Source organism: Brachyistius frenatus, unplaced genomic scaffold, assembly GCF_029030835.1.
Source record: "Brachyistius frenatus isolate BFR_SWC_R1_liver_20210118 unplaced genomic scaffold, ASM2903083v1 Contig_270, whole genome shotgun sequence".
In the NCBI taxonomy this organism is placed as follows: Eukaryota; Metazoa; Chordata; class Actinopteri; family Embiotocidae; genus Brachyistius; species Brachyistius frenatus.
Genome location: NW_027210869.1, coordinates 439,281 through 461,818, shown reverse-complemented (window position 1 = coordinate 461,818; position 22,538 = coordinate 439,281). Strand labels below are relative to the sequence as shown.

The 22,538-nt window shown below is 40.1% G+C and overlaps 1 protein-coding gene across 1 annotated transcript; it reads right to left on the bottom strand.

The window, feature by feature from the left end:
• Window positions 1-1,915: 1,915 nt before the first annotated feature.
• Window positions 1,916-8,551, bottom strand: ostm1 (osteoclastogenesis associated transmembrane protein 1). Its single transcript, XM_069721671.1, has 6 exons — window positions 8,126-8,551; window positions 7,751-7,865; window positions 6,202-6,299; window positions 6,012-6,122; window positions 3,950-4,115; window positions 1,916-3,082 (listed from the first exon to the last, which is right to left on the bottom strand). Exons 1-6 carry the CDS (start codon window positions 8,474-8,476, stop codon window positions 3,027-3,029), a joined length of 897 nt encoding a protein of 298 aa, XP_069577772.1. The 5' UTR covers window positions 8,477-8,551; the 3' UTR covers window positions 1,916-3,026.
• Between the last annotated feature and the right edge of the window lie 13,987 nt (window positions 8,552-22,538).

Below are 22,538 nucleotides of genomic sequence, written 5' to 3'. Positions count from 1 at the left end.
GTATAAATTGCATATTGGCACTGGATTAGTTGTGATGTCACAAAATCTTGTTAGTGTCTGCAAGGCATGGGCAAACTTTCTCTCCTCCAGCACATTAATCGATACCCCAATCTGCAAATAGCCAATATCATTCTGCTAGGTGAAGCTCAAACTGTTTGAAAAAATGTTGAGTAAATGGACTTTAATATCTGTGAGTGCTTATAGGCCAGCATGTTAAGGTACCAATAATAATTCAATGATTACTAATGCACCTTGAGCCATTCTCGTTAAGGTTTTTGTTTAAGTACACCTACATTTTGCAACCATTTATGTAAATCTGAATGCGCATTTCTATTATTTGCACTGTAGTAGTGTTACAGTTTTAGAAGTAGGCCTAAATAAAAGCTGTGAATACTTCTTCTAGCACTAATTTGATGCCTAATTCTCTGAATCGACTAGAAATTCCGTTTTTCCATCTGTCCTCTCCGTCACGTGGCAGCCCTCCGCTCCTTTTCACCGGGAGTTTTTCTTGACTTTCAGCCCCGCTTAAAGACCCGGCGTGCCTCCGAAAAGCAACGAGGCTTAACAGGAATCAAAGCTGTCATTCTTGAGCTCCGGGCCGCGCCGCACACGAGCCGCTCAACACACTTCACTGTGCGGGAGCGCAAATGACAAAAGCCCGTGTTCTCAGCCGCTCTGCTGGCCGCAACCGGATCATATGACTCGGCGTATCCGTAATGCTCTTACAGAGCTGCTGATGGCCAGCAGTGGCTGCGCTCCATAAGACCAAAAAGCCAAAGGAGTTTAACGGATGTGTTGCTGCGATTATTCGGCCAAGTATCTGTATCCCACGTTTGGATTACCTGCTAATGACGGAGGAAAAGCCTCGTTGCAAGAAACACAAGGCCACGTAACCTGAGAACAAGGGCCAGTCCTGTGTGAAGAAACAGCTTTAACCACAGTACAGCATGGGTTCATTAGCCTTAATGTCACTGCAGCTGCTGCTGGTTGCTGTTCAGACCCAGCAATATGAAAATACTCTAAGTAAAAACCTCTGCACTTAAAATATCATGATGTGGGAGTAGAGTGATATTACAAGATGTAACTTACTAAAAATAAAAATAAAAAGTAGATGAACCCCTTCTGGAGATGCTTTTCTGTCATATTATTTCATATAGATGCAGTGGTTGAAGAGGTATTCAGATCCATTACTTCAATAAAAGCACAGCAGTGTAAAAATAGCCTGTTCATTACAAGTAGGAGTTCTGCATGAAAAATCGTATTTAAGTAAACAGTATCAGTCTTGAAGTAAAAATTACTGGTTTGGTCCCTCTGACCGATACATTTTTGTATATGCAATCATTAGTTTATCAATGATAAAATATATTTGTGCATGTCACTGTTAAAGCTGCTGCAGGTGAAGCTGGTTTGAACTTCTTTATGGTCAGTTGTATAATCAGGGAGGAAAGAAGGAATAACAAAGTTCTGATCCACAAATCAGTTTGGTTTTTTTCTGTGATATTTGCTGAAATATTAGATTATTTGAACATTTATTGAAATAACATCATATCTACTATATCATTCAACATCACAATTTGGTGGAGCTGTTAACAACTCGGACATCTGAAATGTGACCCTAACTACACACTGATTCTTATAGGACTTTAGAAGATAAACAGGTTGGAAACTGTCTCCCACCATAGACAATATAAAAACATCACAGATGCATTAAGAGGCTTTTTTTTTTTTAAGTTGTAGCTGATTAATGTGAAATTATTTATTTTTTTTTTTTTTTTAAATGCATCATTGTATAAAATCAGCAGATTTTGGATAAAAGTGTTCAATGTCTTTATTGAAAGTAGAAGCTGTCAAATAAATGTAGTAGAGTAGAAAAATCCAGGTGAAAAAAAAGTAAGAGCATTAAAAAAAAAATCTAAATAAAGCAGTCCTGAAGCATGTTTATGACATAAAATTATTTATTTGGGTTTATGCATTAAAAATTAAGGTTTACATTACTTCATAGCATATTCATCAACTCGGCACTCCTAAAAAAAAAGACGACATTATCATAAGCAGCTCATGAACCCTTAACAAATTTATTTAAACATCAGGGGAAAATGACAACAAAGCACATTAAAAGCTTTATGCAACTACAAAAAACACTGACTAGTAAACAGGTAACATCACAGTGTGGTACTTTGGAGAGCTCTTACATTATGTGTGGTATGTCTTTATTTACTCCCCACCCCTGATGTGCAACCCCTCTTCTTACAGCGGATACATGTCACCACTAATGGACATCAAGTGCTTCCTTTTTTGCAGGTCTCCTCTGGACATACATTAGAGACAGAAAAACCCATTTCTCAATCCATAAATAGACACACACTCACACAGACAGACAGACACACACACACACACACACACACACACACACACACACACACACACACACACACACACACACACACACACACACACACACACACACACACACACACACACACACACACACACAGTATTCAAGCCACTCGCTCTCTCAAGTGACCACAATGATGCAGTAAAAAACCTGAAGATTGTTAGTGAGAAAAAAAAAAAAAAAGGAAGGAGAGGCCACTGCTATCTGTGAAACATGAACAAACATATGATTAGAAGTTCATAGTTAGATTGATTATAACCCAAGTACTGCTTTTATAGAGGCCCATAATGTTTAAACTTGACAAACTTCAGTCAATCACACCCTGTGAGCAATTTCTATCAGAAAATCCAAAATATTTCAGTTTGATGTGTCCCAACACCAATTCCTACATTTTGAGGAAAAAGTTATTAATGTGCCCAAAGTCTGTTCAGTGCATGACAAAACTGGAGTGCATTTCACTTTCAACTTCATGTGTTTAGATCGTTGAGGTCCTCCGAATCCTGTTTGGTATCACAGCAGGGGAGGCTGCTGCTGAGTCCTCTACATTCATGGAGGTCAGTCACACCTCAGTGAGAAAACAAATGTTCCTCCAGGTTGTAACTGTTCTGCACTTCAGTCATCTGTGTCCTCTTCAGCTCAGTTTGTCCTGAATGTTCATCAGACTGTTGTATGACTTTGCTCGCTTGGCTGTGAAGACAGAACCCCCATTACTATGCAGAAATTATGTTTGAGAAGATAAATTACTTTAGGTGACCTCTTTAACTCGAAACTATTCTAGTGACTCGTGTCCAATGTTTTTATTAAATTGTTTTGTGTATCAACTGTTGTCAGAGAGAAGACACGATGATTGCTGTGAACTGAGGGGAAATAATGACACTAACACGATGCCTGACAGACCACGAACATCAATGGGCCTCATGCAAAAACATTTATGTATCAATAAATGTCTGATTAAAATCTTTATGTTACTTTACTTTTTCCTGTGAGGTTTATTTATAGGAGTGCTCAAAGTCAACAAAGCTCTTGTATCTGCAGAAACTTGCTTCCTCATTTCCACCAGATCAAGATCACTTGTTCATGAGAAGATACGAGTTTGTGAGACGTCATCATGTATCAACATGTTTGGCCACTTGTTGCATCATCAAACATGAAAGCTTGTAAATTTGGTTTGTTCCAAAGAAATATAATCTATTGCACAAGAAAACTGGTTAATATCAAAGTCTCTTAAATCACGTGAACGTAACAACAAATATGTGTTCATGAGGAAGTCCTGCACGCTGGCCGTTGTGTCCTTGACCATCACAAGGTAGAAAGCTCCAAACCAATGCCTTTAAAATGTTCCTTAAGTCTTGGGAAACGCCCTCAAATACTTCAAGGTTACCACCGTCCATCCACAGACAAAAAATAAATCCTTAAACCTCATCTATGATCCTGAGCCAAACCCCAATATCACAGTCAGTCAGGTCCCCCCTCCACAAAGACCCCGAACCTCTCAAAACCCTGTCAAAAAATCTCTCTGTGTGTGACAATAGGCGAATTAAGCTGGTTACTCACGGTGTATGAGCTTGCGTTTCTTTTGTTCCGAGTGAAGGAAGCTGCTCAAGTAGAAGATGATGGGCAGAAAGAGCATGAAGCTGGACACAGCGATGACAGGCACCGTCTCCTCACGGGGGAAGGAACAATTGAAAGTCTTACTCCACAGTTTGCGGGTCATATTCATCTGAAAAGAGGAAGGTGCCACACTCAACATAAACTTCAGTTGATCAGAAAGATGGAACAGAGTTACAATTATTTCAACTCTCTTCGGCTTCTGCTTCTGTGTTTTGTACAAAAAACTACTTTCCTTCATTTCAAAGACGTAATTAGTTTTTTTCTGTGTTCTTCTGTGTCTTGAATTTCCGGTCACATGATATTTCACACAATATGATTTGTTTTTCTTTCTCTAATGTCAATGGGCTTTTTTTTTTTCTTCAGTTTTCAGTGAAATATTATAAATATATTTTAACAAGAAAAAGAAAAAGAAAAACATATCCTGCAGTGTGGAATTTAAGTCCACTTCTTCGGGTAGTGACAGTAATTACAAAAACATGTAATAGCTACCTAGTCTTCTCCAAATATTTTGCAAATACCAACCTGTCCTAGAGCAGAAACGGGACGTCCACGTCTGCCCTCAGTCCCTTCGGTTTTTCAGCGCTCTCCACCGAGGGAAAGCTACGCTGATGACTATCTCTTTTTGTGCTCGCCATCATTTTATTTTATTTTTTTTAACCCTAATCGTCGCTCTGAATGCTGAGGGTTCTATTTTTTTTTATTTTATTTGACTATATCTAGATAATTTAATCCAGAACATTTTTTGGACACTTATTCGGGTTTTCCACCCTTCAGTTCTAACATAAGAATCAGTGCTGGGTGACATAGAGCACATCCCTACCTGTACCAGCACAGGGATGTCTCACCAGACACCAGATATAATCGGTGGTGATCGTTTTAATGAGCACCGTGTGAACTAATTTGGCGAGGACTTAAATATAAAGGATTTTCATTTACGTGTCGAAGTCCCGTACTATAGCTTTAATACAAAATATTATCAAGTGGGAGTAGACACGTCTTTTAATATATTAACAACTACTTATGTGACTGAGATCATTGCCAAAATGAACAACTCCACCTGCTCCTTTGACGTCATTCCCACCAACTTCCTTAAAGAAACACTGGCCACAACCTGTCCATTCCTGGTGAACTCTTCACTCTTACTTCCTGATTATTTTAAAACAGCAGTTGTACAGCCTTTACTTTAAAAAAAACCTACACTCGACCCTGAAACTCAATCATTTCCAGACAATTTCTAAACTCCCATTTCTTGCAAAGGTCCTTGAAAAAGCTGAACAAATGATTTATTCTATGAATGTCAATGGTCCCCTTGAAAAATTTCAGTCATGTTTTAGGAAGGGTCATAGAACAGAAACTGCACTCGTCAGGGTTTTAAATGATCTTCTTTTAGCAGCTGACTGTTCAACACACTATTTTACTCCTGTTGGACCTTTCTACAGCTTTTTAACTGTTGATCATAGCATTTTAATTAAACGTCTTAAAAATTGGGTGGGTATTTCAGGCTTGGTTCTAGATTGGTTTAAATCTTATCTTTCGGGGAGGTCATTCTGTGTATAAAATTGGGAATTTTAAATCAGCACCAGCACTGCTACTATATAGAGTTCCACAGGGTTCTGTTCTTGGACCGTTACTATTCTCTATCGACATGCTGCCTCTCGGTCAGATAATAAAAAAAACACAATATCAATTACCATTTCTATACCGATGATACACGGAGCAAATCCATCGGTTGAAGCGGTCTACAGATGTGTTAAAAGTTTTCAAAACAGAAAGTAAGTTGAACCTTGTGTTGTGTCTACGACTGAATGTTTAAGCTTGATGATTAATGAACAACTTGGTACAACTTTTGGGGATGTGAGACAAAACTTTCCTGACCACATTATCTTATCAATGGAAGAAGGCCTTTCTGACAAATTCTCCTTCCGTGGATTCCTCTGCGGGGTGCAGCTTTGTCTTTTCCTATCTTAAAGAGGAGTTCCGTACATCTCTGCTCCTGCATACATACCCCATCCTCGATGTCGATGCACAGAGCGTGATTCTTCTCCATTTTGCTGTACATATCATTCAGGCTTTTGTATGTGCTCTTACAGCTCTTGCACAGCTCCGTGTGGTTCCCCTGTGTGGAGGACAGTCGTCACAGTTAACTTCTGATAATAAACTCATCATAGACAGACAGACGTCGTCGCCCAGTTCACCTGGCGATACTTGTCAAAGCAGGTGACGGTTTGGTTGAGAGCGGTCATGAAGAGCAGCGTGTCGTTGGTCAGGCTCTGGAAACCTTTAGTGATGCAGCCTGCACAACAGGAAACAAAAACAATCAACCGGAAGCTCGACGAAAGAAAGATTCATGATGGTATTTTAGTGGATTGATAACATCAATCATCCTCCCCTCCTTTACTCAAAATTTGAACCAAGTTACAGTTATTTTGGTTCAACAATACAAACAATCATTCCAACAGCCTCTGAATGTTATTAGATGTCAGAGAAAAGCTGGATGCAGAAACCATCATTATAAATCAGATTTTCCAAGAAGAAAATACCACAAATTCCCCACTGTAGTTCCTGAATTTGAATTGTGAAGATTTGCTGCTTTTCTTTATTTTATGGGATATTAAACTAAATATATTTAGGTTTTAAATTGTCAGAGGAAACAAGCTTTTTAAGGACATCATCTTGGGCTTTAGAACATATTAAGGTGCATTTTTTTATACTAATTTCTGACACTTTTTGAATTAAAATATTCATAGCACAGAGTCGGTGACGCGTTTTCCATCACCGTCCCAGAGAAGGTAGGCAAAGCTAAAGCAACAGGCTCGCTTTTCAACTACCGAATGAATGACGTCACACACACTGTCTGGATCTCTGGGAAATGAAGTCCCAAAAAAAAACACTGCTATAATCACAGTTTATCACCAGAAGTGCCACCAAAGAGCACAAATCTTTGAGATTGTTACTTTAACAAACCAAATGCGCTTGGATGAGACAATCGTGATTGAAATCAGGGTCTCGAGCTACAATCTCTATCTATTTAAATCACATACTCAATCATAGTGGCAGCTGTGTAGTAGATCTGGTGGCTGGATTATATTTTATTCCATATTGCTGGAGTTTTGTATGTCATAAGCTACTGGATGCTTGCATTTCCCTTGGGATCAACAACATATCTATCCATCTATCTATCTATCTATCTATCTATCTATTATCTATCTATCTATCTATCTATCTATCCATATCTATCTATCTATCTATCTATCTATCTATCTATCTATCTATCTATCTATCTATCTATCTATTATCTATCTATCTATCTATCTATTATCTATCTATCTATCTATTATCTATCTATTTATTATCTATTATCTATCTATTTATTATCTATTATCTATCTATCTATCTATCTATCTATCTATCTATCTATCTATCTATCTATTATCTATCTATCTATCTATCTATCTATCTATCTATCTATCTATCTATCTATCTATCTATCTATCTATCTATCTATCTATCGCAATTATGTCCTAAAGTCCCAAACTGCCCACTAGCTATGAGGACAGCTGGAATTTCCAGTCAACAAAATGAAAGTCAGATGTTTGACATTGAAAACACTGAATAGTGCCGAAACGTGGCTCTTTGACCACATGTTGTACACCCATCAAAAGTTCAGAGAAATGCCCTCTTTCCTCATAACACAGACACATGATTTAACCTGATGGTGACCTCTTTGTTTTGGAGCACACTTACTCTCACAGTTGGATTTGCTCCACACGTCCACCTGGTTCTGGTACAGCAGGTAAACCAGCATCAGCCGGTCGCTGCGCAGGATGCTCTCCCTGCAGCTCGCATTACCAGAACCCACCTGAGGACACACAGGCACACCGTGGGCTCAACCACACTACCTGCACAGGTGTTACACACCGGTTTAAAGATCAGCTGGACGCGTCAGCTTCCTGCTGGTTTCAACTCAAGGAGATCAAATGTCGTTTCCTCAAAGTTCGTTAGTCACGAGTCACATCACAAGACTCGTGACTAACGAGACGACTGCGCGTAAACGAGGCCTGTGCTCTTTACTGGACTTTACTGCGGACACGAACACATGACTTTGTGTTTGGTCGGTACCTGGTCTGATGAGATGTTCGCGTAGATGTCCAGGAGGCTGCCATAACTGGAGAAACAGGTCTGGCACACTTTGACGGGCCGCGCAACGGCCACCAAGCACTTGGTGTGGGACACGTACCGCTGGCCAAATGTCTTCAGCAGCTCGCCGCAGTGTTCGCTGATCTCCAGGTCCTCTGGGAAGGAGGACAGCAGGCTGAGGGGGGACAAGGAGTCCACGGCACCAGGCCTGGACACAGGAGCGTTGGCCGCAGCTCCCTGTTTATCCGCGGAGTCCGAGGCGGCGAGCTTCACGACAGCGTGAATACTGAACACCAACAATACCGAAAACAAACCGGGTTTATGAAACGACATGGCTGAAAACGAGGGTAGCTGCTCTCTGGCTTTCACTCATGATGATCACAACCCACGGTTTCCTGGTTCCCCCCCCCCGATGTGATCATATGACTGTGGTGTGAAATCTCGCGAGAGCGCACCACTCCTGCATATCCTCCATGCGAATTAGTAGTAGGGACCTAATTGCCTCCTGGTTGTGAAAGTGACTTTCAAGTGTGCTGCTCATTTTAGTTTACCAGACTTTTATTACACTTTAACTCTTTTTATTATTATTATTATTATTATTATTATTTTTAAGTAGGCTACAGTCCTTCCACCATTATTTTACACCTCTTTAGTTAATGTCGGCTTTTGACTTCTGTTCTCTTTTCACTGTTGCCTTTTCGTCATCATGCGTAATAGTTCACGCCAACTCTGTGAAGCAATGAAAAACAGTACGACAAGGCGTCTTGTCTCACTTTGTTCAGAAAAAATAAATGTTCTGGTAGGAGGCTATACAAAACAATCATCTATCTGTCTGTCTGTCTGTGCAATTGACACAGTAGTGGAGCTCACATATTTGTGTAAGGAGGAGGTGTGAGTGTGCGAGCGCGTTGGAAAGAGGTCCTCTTGGCCTCCTCATTATCTGCGGGTTTATGACACCATCCAATTTTGCAATGTGCGCTCGGCACGGAGCAAATAATCACAGAGTCAAGGTAAACGATTTGGGCTCCAATCCTGATTGTGATAATTGTCAAAAACCCCCTCGAATCAAGCAACTGCAGTCAATGGTCGTTAATGTGAAATTAGTGGCTCTTGATAGCTCGCAGGCAGCATCAATTCTGCAGTCATCAGAGCCTAATGAAAATAAGGGGGGAGAGAATGCGCGCAGCATTAGCGGTCTATTCTGATGGCTGCGCACAACTCCACTGATAAATATGGATTCTGGCCCCTGATGCTCCTCTCACAGCACATAGCACCGGCAGCTCATTAACTCTTCTTCTCCTGACCAGAGTTCACCTAATTGTTCAGATGTTCCCCATTGCTGTATTATATTGTAGTGTGGCTCTTAGAAAGAAGAAGTGATTACAACGTAAACCCTTTATGAGCTTTTTTTTTTTTTTTTTTTTTTTTTTACAGTGTGGATGGTTACACCTCAGCTTTTAGCATTTTTTCAAAAATCACTTCAAAATTTGTTACCTATTTACTATAGGCTTAAATCTTTTTATTATTATTATTATTACCATTCAATACGTTTCAGCCTGTACTAATCACATTATTCACAAAGTTTTAGACTCTTCTTTAATCAGCAGAGCACCAAGTGAAATTGGCATATCATCACTATTTGAGATGACCGTTATTGTCAGATGGCAGAAAATGCCTTCATTAGCATGTGATAGATAGATAGAGAAACCAAGAGGACAAAAATCACTAATTAGGTCCATAAATTAGATGATGTGATGATGAGAGCCCTTCAGAAGAGATGGTGAGATTCAGTTCTGAGAATCTCCTCATAATTTGGAGAACAATATACAGATATTGGCTTATAGTAGGCTGCAAAAAAGAAAGAAGAAAGGCTTTACTTATAAATGATTTAGGAGAAGGCTACAGACTGGAGCTGTATAGGCCACCATAAGTCTAAAAGAAAAGAGGAAATCCCCAGTTGAAGGACAAATATTTTTCTTTACTAATACAGAACAATACTCCATCTAAAAAAAAATGCATTTAAAACCCAACATAAGTAAAAGAACAGAACTTTTATCAACAAACTATCAAAAGTCAAAAATACTCCTATAGCCCCTGTGGGACTTGTAGGATATATTATTTAATTGTTACTGTAATATGGAAGCACTGTTGTGGAAGCATGCGTTTCACTGATATAGCAAGTTAAGGTGGTTCAAGTTTGAACTGTTCTATATATCTATAATCCAGTGGTTCCTAACCTTGGACTCTGCACCATTCATTACATGAATGAGGTCATGAGGTGATGGGATAAAAAAAAAAAAAAATTAAATACAAGACCTGCTACCATCATTTCTTTCATCTTTGCCAATAAATTGCATTTTAGCATGTTTACTGTCAAAAGTTGTTCTGGCTAAATGAAACTGTGTTCAAAGTAGAAACAACCAGCCCACAGTCTGAATTAACAATCGGTCCTAACACTGTTTTTCTCATTTGTATTATTTTATTTTATAGTTGCACGGGGACAAATGAACTTTAAACAACGTCACAAGTCTCTCACCGCCTATTTCGCATCTAAAAGCCTTAGTGACATAAAATGGAAATAAAAGACTGCGCCTTAAGTGGAGTAAATTTACTTTGAGTATAAATCATTTTTAGCCTTTAACTAAGACTGTTTTCAAATCCATGAAATGATTTGACTGCTTTGCACCTGCAAAATGCCACCACAAAGTTAACTTGCCTTGTTGGTGCGGTTTGCCGTTTCCTGATCGGAGATTGCGCTCTGACCTTGTGAAACTGGACAATCACAAAGGGGTTAACTCAAACCAGTTCAGCCTTAAACTTGGCTCTTGGCGTGGGGAGAGAAAATAGCTGTAAAGTTATGCAGAAGTTATTCTTCATCCTTCGGGCCGTCCCTAATCCGCCAAAAACCTCATTCTTTCATTGGAGAACTGTGCCTCCTTTCTTGTCCCCCCCTCTCTATACAACATAAAGTCAGACTGCATTTAATGGTTATGTCGGGATGGGAGAGGGGCTTTCTTCTTCCCCTTTTCTCCAGAATATTGCCCTTTTCGTCGTGTGAGTCTCCCAACCCGCAGGGACCCCTATATTCTTCCCTGCGCGTCTGACTCGAATCACAAACTAACCCTGATTTTCACCACTTTGCTGGGAATCGCGGGGAGTGATAATAGAGATTTCGCTTTCATTTTATACGCTTGACTTGGTTATTGTTGCTTTTCTCCTCTCCCGTGATTCTCTCCTTTTCCAGGGATTAGCCCTGACTTCGCCCGCTACACTGGCCGCCGAAGTGCCCCTGAGCCCCGGGATGACAATTGACGCAGATCGAGGCAGGCCTATTCTGCGTCTTTGAAAGGGGCCGATCTGAGTTTAAATGAGCGAGTTTTAATGGAACAAACGGGTGCTTTTTACTTTGCTTCCAACACAATTCATTATTACAGATAATTGGTTATGTACGATGATATTGTTGACAAAAATGTAAAAGGCTTTGATAAAGACTTGTTTATGTTCATCCTGTGCCTGGAGACATGATGCTGAAGCTGTGGCAGTAAGCATGTAGAAGATGATGAAGATGCTGATGATGCAGATGATGAAGATGCATGATGATAACAGAGGTGATGGTGATGACGGTTGTGATTAGAATAATGGTGATGACACAAGGAAGGGCAGAGATCTGATGAGGATGAGGATGAGGATGATGATGATGATGAAAAGTGAGTGTAGTAGTTTTGCTGATGATGACGAATGAAAACTGTGAGAGATTAGAATACTGATGATGACAAAGATGTTGATGATGATCAATGAGGAGAGGAGGAGGAGGAGGTGAAGGATGAAGATAAGATCAGAATCAGAATGTTGACACGTTTTACTTTGGGTTTTGATAGCTGTCAGCGACAGAAGAAGAAAGCGACAATGAAGACAAAGACAACAAAGCTAAACAAAGATTAAGTGATAAACGCTATTAGCACACAAAGACAGTTTTTTTTTAGTTTTTTTTTTTACATATTTATTGTTAAGTGTAGGTTTTTTTTCATACATACTGTACACTGCACATACTCACGTATATGTGGATTAACAGCAAATTAAAATAATGAGGGGTGGAAAATGATCAAATAAAGACTTAAATTGTTACTAAAAAAAACTGTAAGCAGTGATTCCATTAGTGCAAGAAAAAGTGGGAATGAAAAGAGTGCAAGAATAAGTATTGTATGGATGATGTAATACGTATACTGTCTATGCATGTGGTCGGCTACAGTATAGGCATCACATCAATGTACAGTACACGGCAAATAGAATGAATGGATAAGTTATTATATATTGATAATGAAGAAATGATAATAAGGGCAATGGTGGTAGGTAACTAAGCACTATACTTAAACAAAAGTTTGAGGTAGATTTCCATTATTTATTTTATTCTACTTTATAACTCTAATATTTTAGAGGAAAGTATTGAACTTTATTAAACAAGTGCTGTTACTTTTCAGGGTTTTTTTTTTACATATAAACTGTGTATCTAATAAATTAAAAATAAAGGAATTTTTCAATATTAAACCAGTGATTTCAAAGCTTTTTTACAACCTTACAAATTAGTAGTGCTGACTTGGGGCCGGTTGTCATGTTTCAGATGTCTGAGCTGTTGTTAGTTCCACCAAAAAGAAATCTCTCCAACAAAACATCATCACTGTTTTCTTTTAAATCATTATTCCAGGTGTCAGACAGATTTCACAAAAGAAATAGAAAAAAAAAGTCAAAAAATGACTTCTTCTTTCCTGTTCCTTTAGGCATTCATGACCTCTCATGACCCTTTGTGTGACCTGACCTCTAAGTGAGGAGGAACTGGACTGAAATGACTTCTAACTTTATATAAAGCAGTTAAAACTGGCTCCACCTTCACAAACTACAACAGTAAGATACTGCTTCTTACCCAAAAATGCATCACTAACAATTTGTCAATATACAGTAGTAACATGGATCACTTAAAAAAAATAAAATGTGAAATAATAGGAAGAGAGGGATGGTATCACGTGTCACTGTCTAAACACGGCAGCAGTTTGAAACAAGACTGCAGATCTGCTCATCACGTCACACAAGAGCGCTTCTTATATTTACTGTGTCTCCCCCAATCAGGCATCTGGGCGGCACTGTGAGAAGTTAATCTTTGTTGACGGTATGTTGAGCACTCTTCTGTGGGCCGGTTTGGGTTGGGATCTCTTCTGGAAAGTCCAGTCTGCGCCCATATAGAGGGGGATAATTACCAAACACGAAGCCGACAGCAGCGACACAAAAGCCGCATTGACTTCCTCACTGCTGGTTGCCTCCAGGGGATGGTCCCGCTCCCTGCTCGCCCTGCTCACCCAGACCTCTTCTCATCACTCCTGAGAGCCAGGACGACTTGTTCCATAACAAGACGCGAAACTGACTTCTTTCAGCTCCAGTGAACTGGACATAAACCCCGACTGACAACCTCCAGTGCCCAAACAGAACAGAGAGAGGACGGGTGGGCCGGGACAGAGGACAAGAGAGAGGTGGGGGCAGCTCAGGGCACTCTAAATAAAGTTGTTATTTACTTAAATCTTACATCTTAGAGAATAAAAAAAAAACAAGGGAACTTCATTTAACACTGATTTGTCCCATTCAAAATAGACAAGACTGACACCTAACATTTGCATTTGGCTTTTCTGAACCTGACTTTTCTGAATAGATGTTTGTCAACAATGTACCTCCCTGCTCAGTAAATTTATGATTTTCTCTTCACGGTGCTCTCAGAGCGCAACTTCCCCCTCTCAGAGCTCAGTGTGTTACAGCAAAGAACGCACAACGTGCTGTAAATGTAATGGGCCGGGGGTGATTGTTTCTGACAAGCAACAAAACACATCGTCCCTCCCCTCAAATTAGTCCCCCAGGAGGGGGTGGGGTGAGGGGTTCATGTCCCAGGAGACACATGGACACGGCAGCATGCCAGCATATATAGCATGAATGCATGGGACTTTCATCTATAGTCTAAAGCGGTGTGTTTTTGTTTGCTGCATGCAGTCCTGGACTTGTGTGGATAATATTGTTTGTGACTCACATTTATGATGAAGAAAACAAAATTCACTGTAAACAAACATACGTTTATACATGCTCCCTAGAGTTTGGCATTTCTTGACATGCATTGAATGTATTTCCTCAGGTTTTTTTTGCCTGCTGGAGAGGCTGCATGATATTGCAAATTACATTACAACTTACCATTGTTTTATACTGCAGCACACTGGCTAACAAATTCGTCTTTCACTCAACGGGGAGTCAGCAAGTGAGTTTGTTTCCCTCTTCCCAGTTCAACTTAAACCTAGATTATCCCTAAGCATGTAAGGAAATTAATTAAATATTCTAAAAAAAGACAGGGTGCGGTAAATACAATGCCTGCAGTGAGGGAAGTAACAAACAATATTATAGAGACATTACTAAAGTGAATGACTTATTCAGATTGATATATTTTGCAATGCAAACATCAACACTTCTACCAAATTAGTAAATCTTGTATTTTGTAAAAAAAAATATATAATAATAATAATAATAAAAAAATCTAAAAATATATGTTGCCTACTGTAAAATTCAAGGCCCCAAGTGGGACTTTCATCGTAACTGTATATAAACATCCATTATTCACACAACTTTCTTTTTTGAAGCATTTCGAACTACAGACTTGTGTTCTTCTTCAGATGATTTATTTGTTAATTGCTACCTTTTATGGCAAAGCATTGTTGCCCTCCGTAATTCCTAAAATACAAACCTTTGCTCTACAGCACCGCTAGTGGTCAAAAAGTGCACAAATTACCTTTAAGAATTAGTAGCAGTTAATACCATTCATTATGTATTTTTGTTTCAGAAATATGTATTTACACCTTCTATAAATTATCAGTTAGTTTAAGGGGAAGTTGAAATGTAAAAGTGGAGTGCAGATCCTCGAGGCAGCCATTCCAGAAATACATTTCTATGATTCTGGTAAAAAGTGATGAGTCTCTTTAAGTACACTGCCACTTTAAGGTATAAATCTGCAGGCTTGTGCTCTCATAAGTATCATTAATTTTTTAGGGAAATTAGAATGAAGAAAAAAGCACAATCCTATAGTAGATAGAAGCAGTCCTCTTGTATGTGGTTTTTAAAATAGATTCCAATCAAGTGAGAAAAAAAAATCACTCTTCAAAAACCCCAAAAAAGTGAAGCCTGTTTCACATGCATTGAATTTCAATCCTGGTTCAAATATACAACATTATTGACAGAAAGAAAGAAAGTCTGATACTTGAATTGGTTTTCAAAAGCATAGAAACTGCATTACAACTCCATGTTATCCAGTTATATTATTCATAGTGAGCCGGGGCTGAATAGGCAGTTAGCAAGTCAGTTAGCTTTAAAGCAAGCCCTGATTTGTGAACGAGGCAGTGGGAGGAGTGGTGGAGTGCTTGGCGTGCAGGAAAGCCTCTCCTGGGCCAGAAGAAAAGGATTTGGCCCAGATGCAGGCAGCGATGTTAACTTTGAGTGGCCCCTGTGGCTCAAGCTCAGCACCCCCTCCTTCTTACTTCCCAAGCCCCCAGGTTGCCTTTGCATGACATCATTCCCAAACTATGCCCCCCATACCCATGTGAATCTGAGCTGTCACAATCAGCAACCCTCCCCTCCTCCCCCTCCATTAAACTGTACTGTGCCGCAAACCCATACGTTTCCCCCCCCCTCCCTTTCTCCCTCTCTTCTCCTACCACCAATCTCCTCCCTTCTTCTTCTTTTTTAACCCCCAGAAAGGCATTGTTTGAGTCAGGGCTTGATCAAAAAACTGTTGCCCGCCAACCACAGGGCTTTCTGTAAATTCAATAAGGCCACCTTAAAGATTTTCCTAATTAATGGATGACATCTTTGGCTGGAGGAGAGGCGAGGCATTCTGCTCCAGCTCGCTCTTTGTTCGCCTCCTAATTAACTTTCCTAGGTCACTCAGGTCCCCGCAACCTGAGAGTGAAGAGCCCCCATTGAGGAGGGAGTTGTAAACTTACTTTTTTTGCCTCGGCACTTAAAAGGGGAAAGCAACTATAGGGAACAGAAAATATCCTATTTAAGTCCTTTGTGAGTGAACTGCTTGCACATGTTCCAATAAAGGAAGTCTTCTAAATAAGCTGCCATGTTGCTCTCCGCTCCCCCTCTTTCTCCCTTATCCCACCTCTTTCACTCCCAGCTCCACAGAAAGGTTATGAATGATAGCTCTGAGTTGAGGGGGGTAAAGGGCCAAAGGACAGCATCTGGGCATTGTGGAATTGTGAGCATCTGAAACTTTGAGGGAATTTGAGGATGGGAAAGCACCAAGCTGCGGGGTGGTGGGATGGACGATTGAGAAAATGTGGTGAATATGAGAAAAAAATAAGTGCCTCTTTGCCCTCATTATTGTTTGGGTGTTTCAAAAGGACCCATGAGCCCCAGCTGCATTCATCACTCCTAATCTTTATCTTTCAAAGATAAAAAATAAAATAAAAAAAAAGGTCCAACAGAAACACAAGGCCTTTAGATAACACACAATCTGTCTCTGCCACTGTCACGGTCGTTCCTTAGAACTGGACCAATTCAGAGCCCACATGCTTTGTATTGTCATTTTTATAATGAGTAGATATAATCTAAATTCATTTCTTATATCTGAACTGTGCATATCAGGGGTTTGAGATATTATTGTTGTGTTCTCTTTGACCAGTCAGTGGTCTGCAGTATTGTCAGATCACCTATTAGCATCAGTTTAGCTCGTTTGGAACCTCGGTGGAGGTGAAACCAAAAAAATGATGGTACCATCTACTATACATAACTTTTGCCTGATGGAAAACTAAAAACGTTTAGTTGAATTGAGAACTGGTGTTATGTTGGTATGGCTCAAGCTACTAAAACACTGACCTAACGTTTTCTGCAAGCGGCAACCAACCGTGACATTACCCATTGGTTTGTGAACTGCTGTTCTGAAGCCTTGAATTTGGCATTTCGGCCGTCGCCATCTTGCTATTTGGAGCCAGAAGTGACCGTATTTGGACGAGCTGAGGAGGACCGAGTGGCGGATCTGACTGGATCTGACTGGGAACCCGAGGAACTATGCCCGCACACGTTAGGCAAAACCTAAGAGCAAAACAGCCTGTCAATCAAACAGACACGCCCCCAAATATACCTTATATCTAATTGATGATGCGATTAACTTCAGATGGACCGCCAGAAAACTAATAAGAAAGAGTGACTTTAGCGAATGGCACCATTATGACATGTGGAAAAAAATATATTGACTTTGTCCCTGCATGACTTCAACAGGGTTGTTTTTTAAAGTTTGGAAAGCTCCCTCCACAGACACAAAATAAATTATACAACTAAAATCACAGGCTAGTAGTATTTCTTGTGACACGCAAATTGAACTCAATGTGAAATGCTACTTTTACCTAAATTAACTGAGAACTTGGAGAAAAAAACTGTAAAGCGGTCTTCAATTTAGATTCAACTAAAATGACTGCAAATTCAATGGTTATTGTCCAGTGTAACATAAAACAATAAACTCACCCACAAGTGTCACATATACATGAATATTCTTAGCTTGTCACCAGACACACACTTAGATACGGACCTGGATCTGCTCTCCAAAGAGCTGAATCCCACACATACACACATTATACCCCAGTCTGAATACAAACAAGGTCACATGCCCTGATTCCACCGGTTCCCCCAGCGTCTGGGTGTTTGGGTGTGTACTAAGACCCCTGAGGTGAGTGTGAGTCTCCCGATGACAGCTCCTGTGCTGCAGAGTCCCAGAGGGTTAATGATGAGTTGATAATTGTGACCTCAGACCGTGATCGTTGAACCTGACCTGTGGAGCCAGCAGGATAACACCAGGGGAAGCAGGACAGAGGCAAGACTGACTGCTGAACAGAGCTGGATGAACAGCAGAATGACCGTCAGAGTGACTCCAGGTGAACGGCTGCTGGGGAGGGAGCTGATGACGGCCATTCTCTGCTTAATCTGAGTGACGTCCGCGACCAATGTCCACACTGCTGCTGCTTCTTAAACACAGTCATTTAGACACTCTGTGCGAGTGTGTGTGTTAATGTGGATGCTACATAAACATGAATCTCTAATCTCTGTGAGGTGCAACTGATAGGCAGCACATTTTTATAGCCCTTGCTTTTTGTTTTACGTGTCTTGACTTGGATGTTTGACCTTCACTGTGCAGAATAATGTATGAGCACAGTTTGACAAAGGGACTGTGCTTGAATCTCACTTCTAAACGTGGACATGCAAGCATGATTTTGATCTCAGCTAGTTCGGAAGACTTTTTATTGAATTAGGAACAATTAGTGTCCAGCAGTTATATTTTTCATAAACGTTGGACTTTTTAATGGAAGGAAATGTTTCCTGTATATCAGACACAAATTATCATTCAAAGACAAGTACTTTTTATGTCTTTAAACATGGGATTTTTGAGTTGTCATTTAGTTATGGTCTCATTCATTTTTTTTAATGTAAATGAGTGAATGAAGAAAAAGACCAATTAACTCCACAGTTGCCCTTTAAACTAAGGATAAAGTTAAACAAGAAGGTATTTATGCTCCCAAAACCTACATTAGTCCATTAATGTAGCTTTATCAACAGATGCAATTCCTGTGGGTCAAAGCTTTGATATCGTATCGGTGTTGAAAAGGTGCTCCAACAGAAAAAACTCAATCGAATTAGTGTTCATTTTATAATTTTTAACAATTGTGGTGGAATTTATGAAACCTGAGCATGTATCTTAAATCATTATGCATATAAAACATGTTTGTTGTTAATAAATTTAAAGTTAAAAATGCTGCAAATATCATTATTAGAAGATGACTGGATGAGGGAAGTGATAATAGGTGGAAAGAGTTATTTGCATGTTTATATTTATAATTTGGATGGATTTATACAACCACAAAAACACCTTGATCACAGAGATAACATGAAGTTGAACAACAAACCAACACTTTTGAGCAGGCCGAACTTCAAATCAATGCAACTAAAACCAAGAAAGAAGGATGAAAAGTTCAAGAAAAATTCTAATCTTTGAATAGTTTAAACAGACTCTAACCATCTTATTTTTGTCAGCTTTAACACAAAGGCACCAGCAGTCCTGTGATGAAGAGCTTTTGAATATACTGTAACATTTCAACAACAAATCTTCAGTCCGGTCACCTCTGCTTGACTGAAACCTGTTCTTTCAACTTTGGCAAATCCCAACACTTTCACACACCACAGGCAGAATATTAAATGAACTGTAGATACATTGATCACATCGCAGGCTCCTTGGCTCTCACATGTTTGTCTTTGCAGTGTGAACAGACTAAGCCCCTCTACTCAGCTGTCATAATTTGTTAACGAGTCTTTTCAGGGAGGGAAAAAAGAAAAAGAGAAGACAGAGAAAAAAAAGAAAAGAAAGCTCTTCACGAGTGACTGAAAGCAGAGGTCCATCCAGAGAGGGAACCCAGGGGCGACATCAGACCGATTTCAGACCAGCCCGTGATGGCATCTCTGTATATTTTAATATTAATGACCCCAGCCGCAAAGCCGCCTCTAAGCTTCCAACAGGTGCCCCAGCCCCACTCCAGTCTGAAAAACTGGGATCATTCAACATCCCGCTATCCGCCACCACCGGTCAATAAAGACTGCAAATGAAGAGGACGAAGGCAAAGAGGAGGGAAAAAAGACATAAAGAGTGGAAGGGGAGTTAGAGTCAGCCATCTCTTGCAAATACGTTTCTGAGTCACTTTCCCCAGCTGAAACACGGGTCGATATTTTTCCCCCCCTTGAGAAAGAGATTGACTTTTGTTTGGAGTTTGTGAGAAGTGGGAATCAGAAGCGGGACAATGGGACTCCCCACGGCGAGAGGCTGAGAGGAGCCATCTCAAATCAGTCAGCCAGGGGACTGACTAATCCGTCCATTGTCCCTCCCCAGCCACCGGCCGCACATCAACACATTCGCCCCCCATTGTCCCCCACCCTCATGCAGCGGGATTTGCTCTCCCCAACAGCCAGTTTTGTCCAAGGCAGTTCGAGCGGAAGTTTCTCACTGACAATTTGCCCCAAATAGATTTGTCAGAGCGTCCAACTGCACCGCACCGACTTGTGGGTTTCTGGGTTTTGGGTCCTGGGTCTGTGTTTTTTTGGGGGGGGACTTACATGGTGAGGCCTTGGCGTGTGTGTACATGTGTGTAAGTGTGCATGGGTTCGTGAGTGTTCATGCGCAAGTGTGTCAAGATCTAGATAGTGGAGGAGCTTGTGGGACTAAATGAGACTTAGTGTTACGGAATGCTGCGATATTACGTGTAGAAAGATGTTTTTTCTGAACTTCGAGACATCGTGTCTCTGGATTAGTAAATATGTCACCAACACCGAAGCCTTCAACACCCACTGGAATAACCACTGTAAAAAAAAAAAAGACCAATTTATTGACTCTAAAAACAAATTAAAAAAAATACTCATAATGACAAGCATGTACCAGCATATAACCTACTGTATTTAATCAGCTGCTTGCACTGCTGACCCATAAACATTCTTTAGGTAGAGGGATGCAGCTGCAGTGTTTATACTTGAGGATAATGTTATTTTTATGAGCTGACTCACTGCTGATTTCTTAAAACTTGCCTATCATGTTGGGTGAAATATTAATCACTAAAACATGGTGTGAGGAGAAAGATGCAGCACACAAATGCCGCAAATTCCACTTATTATTTCCAGGTTGCACAAAACCGAACAGACTTAGTGACATGTAGGAAATTAAACAAAATATCTTTTTTTTTGTTTGTTGTTGTTGCTATCTTTATGGGTTTTTATGATTCGACTGCAGAAGCTAAAATGACCCATATTACCCAGCTGTTATAATTTAGCTTCCAAATAAAGGTTGCAGTTACTGAGGGGATGAGAAATGTGTTCATATCAAAGTTTCTCTCCACTAAAAAAAAATATTTCTGTCTTTTCTAATGTAGCCCAAAGTGCCGTTACACAGGTTTGATATGCAAACCTGAAACCCCCAGGGCTTTCAGTATCCATGTACGAGGCCTCTCAAAGTACTGAATAAGTACGCGCACAGGTAACCTGCATCTATCTGGTGACTCCTGTTGTAGAGCTGTCCATGGTGCTGAAATCAGTCTGAATAGTTTTCACTTATATTAAGTTTTGAATTATATTTAATCTATTGATATTATTAAGAAGAGGTCTTTAAACAGTTTTTTTGCAGCTACATCTGAACAAACGTTTTGTGATTTCCATGTGCAATCACATCTTCTGACCGTATCTGTCATCGCAACAGATGAAATGATTATTTAGCGTTCTGACGACGTCACCTCGATTTAACACCAGCAGTGTCTGTGGGCTATAAAATGACTGACTATGATCTCCCCGGCCTGTTTTAAGGGATGCACGGCTGCATGGGCCTTGAATCCTCCCCATTATTTGCTCTCTGGAGCTTAGTGACTTCTCCCTAAAGCCAATTGGTTTACGCCTGGTTGGTTAGGGGCCTGCACAGTGATAGCATTGCATAAAAGATGGTTAAACTCCTGCCCCCAGTCCGTGATTCCCTACAGAATCCTCCTGAAATGCACTGTAAACAAGTAAAACATTGATTTGCAATTGACTTTAAATGGTTTTTCGATCTTAGAATGACGTTAATACGATTTTCACGTCGTTAAAATGTCTTAGAGGGAAAAACTAAAATCAACATGTGCAGAAAACGAATATATCCTACAACGTCATCCCCTTTATATCTGATATACATATATGTCTATATAACGTGTTTTTTACATGTGTTTTCTCACTGTTCAAGACTCATTCAGCACACGTATGCTATCTGTGTATTGTTTTGCAGTGACTTCTCTTGGACACTCACTTGCTTCTCGTTGTTAAAGTCTATCCTAGCATGTCAAGTATCCGCATACTGATGCAGAGCTCTCCCCAAAAAACAGATACACAATCCACTGCCCCCTTTGTTCGCGTCATTTCATTGACTGTTGGAGGAGAAGAGAGTCACTAATACAAAAAAAGTGAAAGAAGGCAGCCCCGGCAACCATGATGTTGGTTATATTTGTGTAAAGGCTATCAGTGAATGACGAGGATTAGGACGAGTTAAGGAGATTATGTCACACATTCACCATTCACCCACCCCAGCAGCCACCCACACACATGCACACATGCACTCAGACACACACTACATACACGTGCACTTAGAAATAACTGAAATTGTTATTGATCTGTGATCATGGCAATCCAGTGTCTTAATTAAGAGACCTTACTTTTGCTGTTTGGTATAATTTAGAAAACTATTTGCCAATAAAACAAATGCTGTATATGACGAAGAGCTTGTAATCATTTTAACAGAGGAGAGGTGTGGAAAATAGTCCACAAA